The sequence below is a fragment of the Hipposideros armiger genome, unplaced genomic scaffold (genome assembly GCF_001890085.2).
Source record: "Hipposideros armiger isolate ML-2016 unplaced genomic scaffold, ASM189008v1 scaffold_40, whole genome shotgun sequence".
Taxonomy (NCBI): Eukaryota; Metazoa; Chordata; class Mammalia; order Chiroptera; family Hipposideridae; genus Hipposideros; species Hipposideros armiger.
The window spans coordinates 5,962-12,751 of NW_017731390.1; the positions used below are offsets into that span (position 1 = coordinate 5,962).

The window sequence follows — 6,790 nt, forward strand, 5'->3', positions numbered from 1 at the left end:
GGCAGTTTTACTCCTAATAAGGGAAATTCACTTGACGCACACTTTAAGGGAAATGTCCTGAGATGGAGCCAGAGCCAGATGGGCACTGAATTTATGAAAGGCACAACTGTTACCAGAAAACATTTGCAAATGTGTATGGGTATTTTTGTATATGTATGTGTATAGGTATGCATGTATGCATTTTACACAGATACACACAAACACACACACACACACACAAAATCCCTTCAGTTACAAGATTGTCTTTCCAGTATATTCTACAATATACTTTAAAATTTACCTTTAGTAGGGTGAATATGCAGTGCTTCACACATTTTAATGCTAGATTCTTGTTCTTATTATTGTTTTTTCCCTCCTGCCAGGTGCAGCTCATCCACTATAACCATGAGTTGTATACAAATGTCACAGAAGCTGCAAAAAGCCCAAATGGATTGGTGGTAGTTTCTATATTTATAAAAGTAAGTGTCTCAGGGCCGGTTGAGTGGCTCAGTTGGTTAAGATCTCGCTCAAGAATGCGAGCTCTGAGCAACAGGGTTGCTGGTTCGATTCCCGGCCCGAGCTGAGCTGCCAACAGGTGGCAGAATGGCTCAGCTTTAAAAAAAAAAGTGTCTCGCATTCCTTTGTTCTTCTCTTCTTGTCATTCCCACCCCAATCAGAATATCTATGTACAGTCCTGTTGGATCTTAGAAATAATAAGGGGTAGTGTCCGTGCCCAAAGAAAGATGCAGGATGGTGACTTTTATATCCATGAGATTTATGAAAAATGAGGTCCCTCTGAGTGAGATGCAAAAATGATGGGTTCCATTTCAGAGCATCAGGGCCTGAGGATTTGGGCAGCTTCTGTCCTAGAGAGAGAAATGGTGCTAGATCCAGGGACAGGCTTCAGGTCTCCTCTCATGCAGAAGAATCAGAAGGATGTGCTAGAAGGGGAGGGGGCAGCTCACTGACACCCCACAGGACGAAAGCCCTGCCCAGTAGTTCCCCCTTAGAAAAAGAGATCCAAGGGAAATGTGAGATGTTCCTTCCCTGCAGGTGCTGCATTAAACAGCTCCCTCCAGCTTCTCAACAATTGCTCTGAGTATCATCTTTTCCTCTCCCGCTTCCTCATAAGCACCCCCTCAAGTCCCCCCCCCATTTCCCCCAACCACCCCCCGGGAAACTTAAGCAAAGACCACCAAAGCTAACTTTACGACACTCTAGGGAGGCTCCACATCTTTCTAATAGTCAACGACCACAACAAATCTCCAACCAAGCCAACTCTAATCTGTTAAAAGGTAATTTACCTTTAACATTTTTGACAGATGGAGAGTGAAACCGGGATGCAAATACAGGAAGAAAGAAAAAAAGAAATTTTCTAATTGGAAAATAAAGAGAAAAAAAGCGATGTGTGGCATTTCCAAAAGCTGTCAGTCACTGTGCTAACAAACCCCTTGGAAAGTTTTGGCCCAGACCATTAGAGGAAGTACCCCAATAGGAGCTTGAACGCTCATGAAGATGATCAATAGAAATCAAGCTTTTACCACTAGGGGTTTTGAACTGAGTTTTCGTGATGACATTATCATTGCTCAGAAGAATGGGGACAGGGCACCCCAAGCGCTACTCCCTCTCCCTCCCCGAAAGCATCACCCTCTACATCAGGCACTTTGCCCTGCCCTGCCATCCCTTTGAAGACTCTACGCCTCCTCCTAGCTTCCTCTCCCTCACCTGGATCAGATCAGAGCTGTATATTGGGCAGGGGAATATGTGACACATTGCTGCCCCTGGCCACCAACACCAGATTCCTGTAGCTTGTCATTAGTAAGGATAGGAAGGGACTTTTGCACAGGAACCATATTCTTAGGCTAGCATGCTTTCATAATACCTGATGTGACATCCCAAAGAAATTGATCCTGCCATTTCCTGCTCTCCACCTCTTGGCATCATCACAGACCCTGTTATAATACACAGATTCCTGAATGCCAGGCCCTGAGTTATGTCCTTGACATACATTTTATTGTTTAACCATAATACATTTATGGAGTGGATAGTGTCTCTATCCTGCAGAGGAGGAGAATAGTTCAGAGACTCTTTGGCATTCCACCCAAGTAGCTTGTAACAGCCCATCTAGGAAATGAACCCAGGTCTTACCTGACTGTAATACTAATGGCCTTATTCACACTATATGCCTCCCCAACAGAGCTGGGAGAAAGCAACTGAGATGAATAAGAGTGGAAACGACATTTAAAAACATCTCCTCCATATCCCCATGCTGCCCACAAGCACAGGGTAAATTCTGTATCCCTCATCCAGCCCCAATCATGACACTGATAACCAGCTGGCGCATTCACCCCAGGCCACACTCACTGTTATGAAGCCTGCAGATACGTAACAATATTGGGTCATGAATGTCCAGGCACTCACCTCCCCTGTGGCTTTCCCAATGCCAGGCTTTCCATTAGCACCTCCCACGGTCAACGTGGGCTGCCCAACAGTGCCTGTCCTTTGGTGGGTGCCTCAGCCTCAGCCTTGGCCCCTTACTTTGCCTCACTTTTCTCAAAGCTCCTGAGCCAGGGAATGTCATCCTGGAAATGCAGGCACATTACAGCCGTCAGGGTCATTGAGATGCCAGAAGTCAGCCTCCTCGACAGCAAACTACTGGCGTGTCTCAGAAGCTCTTACTGAAATGCTCGCTCCACCGAGGTTACTGATGCAGGTCCTAGCTGCATTCCTGTGGGTTATTGGAAGGAACTTATGTCCCTGATCCTGAGGATGAAAGGATGCCTCCTGTATCTTCTCAGGCTCATTTGGCCCCTAAGGGGGCTCCCGTTCTTTCCCTGGGCAAACCTGAAGCTTTCTATCTAGATCTCAAAGTAAGCCCCAGCATTTCTGTCTTTCCAACAAAACCCACTTTCAGATGCTCTGCAGTGAGTTATCCAAGCTGTGACTCCTCTTTCACTCATCCCAAAGCACCGGCTGAGTGTGGGACATAGGCTGACCCTGTGCTAGGTGCTGGGATCTAGAAATGAGATGAACACAGCCCTTGGTCTCTAAGGGCTCACAACCTCGTCAGGCCTCCCCTCCTTCTGATCTTTCTGCTTCCCCTTCCCAGCTCCCTGCTGGATAGGCAGGCAAAGAAAATGAGAGGCCCACATCTGGGTCAGCTGAGCCCCAGAGGTGTCACCCTGGCCAAAAGCTGAGCCATCAAAGGGTTGGAGTTGTTGGCTAAGATAAGAGACTTGTTTATCTATAGGTTTTCTTTTTCTCAGGTCCCTTCTCATTCCCCATCCTTCCCATGACCACAGGGAACTCAGATCTGGCTGTAATTGCTGCTCAACCACACACCATTAACTTCCCACTTAAGCTCACTTATACCGAGTACATATTTTATCCTCTCACCCACGCAGTCAACACACTGGAGCCCACAAATCATCTGCGTGCACTTTGGAAATTTTTCAATTATTTTTAATCGGCTCGAAAGGGTCCAGCTCCGTTAGCGCTGCCCAGTTTCACCAGGTACCAGGAGTCCAAGGCACCCAATGATGGGACATGACAGATTCCTTACCTGCCACATTATATTTTGGCTCTCCTCCTTGCATGGGGTGCATCGGCACACACAGGTGGCTTCAGGCTATCTTTTCAGTGGCCAAAGAAGATGGCAAAGTCGAAGTTGGGTTTGGCACTAAAGGTTCTGGGCCACAGCAGACTTTTCTCCATTTGTGAGTGAGCTTTCCCAAACTCCATAGAGGATTGTCACTCACCAAGCTCCCCATGGCATGTGTCTCACCACAACACACCCAGGAAACTGTGAGAAAGGAGGGACAGATGGCAGGAAAATAAACAGTCTGTGCTTTCTCCAAACTAAAAATTACCTGTTGCTTATCTAATAATAATCATCTGCTGCAATTTTTCCAACCCTCGGAATACATCAGATTTAAAATGTTGACGTGTCACAACATCCGATTAACAGCTGAGACATAAATTACAGAGCAGAGCTGAGCCGGGCGAGGTAGGAGGGAAATAAATAGGATGAACAGTACCTTGGAAAAGGCTGAGTAAAATAGGGTTTTTAAGAAAACAGTGCCCACGGTTATGTGGGGGCACCTCACAGTCTCCAAATGGTGGTCCTCTGCTTAAGCCCCTTGAAACTTGGCTTGTTCTCCCAAAGAAGAAATTTGGAGACCTAAGGGCATGGGCATAAAATGGGAACTGATCCCTGAACATCTAATACAATGTTTGGCCCATGGTGGGCACCTGGTAAATATTTATTGGTTGTATGGATGCATAGATGCGTGGATGGATGGATGGATGGAATGGCTTATGAATATATTCAGTGTACGCAATGAGCAGTGATATAATAAGTTTCTATATTCCTTCTTAGAGATTTGTTTTCATCTCCTGATACCTCTGTTCTGGGTATTCTTTCTTTCTCGCTCTCTACTAGATTGCTATCCCCTTCCTAACATGTCACTCTCTACCCTCTGCTTAAAGCCCTTTGATGTTTCCCCATCCCCACAGCATCAAGTTTAAATGGCCTAACATTGAATGACCAGACATTCAAAGTCTGACATGAGCTAGCCCCTGCCTACCCCTCTAGCCTCACCTCCCATCCTTCCCCCATACTCTCAGCTCCAACTACACTGAAATACTTGCCTGAGCTTGGCTAGTTCTCCCATGTCAGTGTATGCACACATGTGTTTCTCTATGTGATGTTTTTCTTGACCCTTCCTTCTCCACACTCTACCACCAAAGCACTCTGTTAACTTCCTCCCATCCTTCAAGACTCAGCACATGCCTTAGTTCGCCAAATTCCCCATGTGCCTGGTCCTCCTCTAACATCATCACACCTGTGACTCCATCATAGTACCGTTCATACTATATTATGACCATTTGTTTACTTACCTGTCTTCTTTCTCTAGACTGGAGAATAGAGTCTATATTTGATCTCTGAATTTCCAGCCATCATAGTGTTTGGCTTATGGAAGGCATTTAAGAAATATGAATGAATAAATGAATGCATGGAGGCAATGGTTATCCTGGGATAGTGCTCCCCGGTCATTAATATTTTCTTTTCTCCCCTAGGTTTCTGATTCATCAAACCCATTTCTTAATCGAATGCTCAACAGAGATACTATCACAAGAATAACATATAAAAGTGAGTATGGCTCAATTTCCTATCCAACAACTATTCTATAAAGGTTACCCTGTCTGAAGGCGGAAAGCCAGAAATGATGATCTCCAAGGACCCCTTTCCACTTCATGACACTTTAATTCTATAGAAAGTCACTCTGTAGAGTCAGGGTTGACTAAGAAGCAGCTCATTTCAAACCCAAGGCCCTGGGGTGTCTTTGTCATCCAGGCCTGTCTACGGTGCTAATGATCATTATGATGATGGTCATCGTTATCCCATGGCTTGGTAATGAGCTGGGGGACTCGACTAGCTGACAAACTCCGCCATGTCAGCTGGACATATTTGGAGCTTGGCCAATTTTGGGATAGAAAAAGCATTCACCAGGCAGTTTGGATCCAACCTCAGCCCTGATAGAGGCCCTGCGTTGGACCAGATCTCCCTCCCTGCGTCGCTGGGTCTCATCTTTCTTTCTTTTTTTTTTTTTAATGAGCTTCGGAACCTTTTCTCCTCTTGAATTTTTGGAATAGTTTGAAAAGAATAGATTTTAATTCTTCTTTGAATATTTGGTAAAATTTACCTGTGAAAACATCTAAGACTTTTGTTTGTTGGGTGTTTTATTGATTGCTGATTTGATTTAATTAGTAGTAATCAGCCTGTTCAGATATTTGTTTCTTGTTGATTCAGTCTTGGAAGATTTTATGTTTCTAGGAATTTATCCATTTCTTCCAGGTTGTCCAATTTTTTGGCATGTAATTGTGTGTAGTATTTTCTCAATTTTTTTGTATTTCTGTGGTGCCAGTTATCACTTCTCCTCTTTCTTTTTTTTAAAATTTTTTTAATTAAAATTTATTGGGGTGACAATGGTCAACAAAACTACATAAGTTTCAAGTGTACAATTCTATAATACATCATCTATATATCACAGTGTGTGTTCACCACCCAGAGTCAGTTCTCTTTCCATCACCATATATTTGACCCCCTTTACCTTCTTCTACCACCACGCACCCCCCTTACCCTCTGGTAACCACTAAACTGTTGTCTGTGCCTATGAGCTTTGTTTCTCCATTTGTTTGTCTTATTCCTCTGTTGTTTTCAGTTTTATATTCCATATGAATGAAGTCATATGGTTCTCGACTTTTTCTGTCTGACTTATTTCACTTAACATAATAATCTCAAGATCCATCCATGTTGTTGAAAATGGCACTATTTCATCTTTTCTGATGGCAGAGTAGTATTCCATTGTGTATATATACCACATCTTCTTTATCCAATCATCTATTGAAGGACATTTTGGTTGTTTCCATGTCTTGGCCACTGTAAATAATGCTGCAATGAACATTGGAGTACATATATCTTTATGGATAAATGTTTTCAGATTTGGGGGGTAGATACCCAGGAGGAGGATTGCTGGGTCATATGATAATTCTGTTCTTATTTTTTTTTTTAAGATTTTTATTGGGGAATTGGGGGGATAGGAACAGTGCTTGGGAATTGGGGGAAGGGGAACAGACAAGTTGCTGTCCTTTTGTTCTTCAATCTACTTGTGGAGGACGTTGCTTCATTTGCCCAAGTTGGCACCATCATTGCGCTCTTCCCGGCTGAGGCAGATCAGTTGCCGGCTTCTGGACGGCTGCTCACTGCGGCTGCTGGCCGCTCACACTGGCTGCTGGCTACACACGGTAG

At 44.3% G+C, this 6,790-nt stretch overlaps 1 protein-coding gene across 1 annotated transcript in view; it reads left to right on the forward strand.

Annotated features, from left to right (window-relative positions):
• The first annotated feature begins 255 nt into the window (after positions 1-255).
• CA10 (carbonic anhydrase 10 (inactive)) overlaps positions 256-6,790 on the forward strand; it is a 25,795-nt gene continuing 19,260 nt past the window's right edge. Inside the window, exons 1-2 of the mRNA XM_019638459.1 lie at positions 256-458; positions 5,059-5,131. Coding sequence (XP_019494004.1) covers positions 297-458; positions 5,059-5,131 — 235 coding nt within the window. The 5' untranslated portion in view covers positions 256-296. The remainder of the gene's footprint in view (positions 459-5,058; positions 5,132-6,790) is intronic.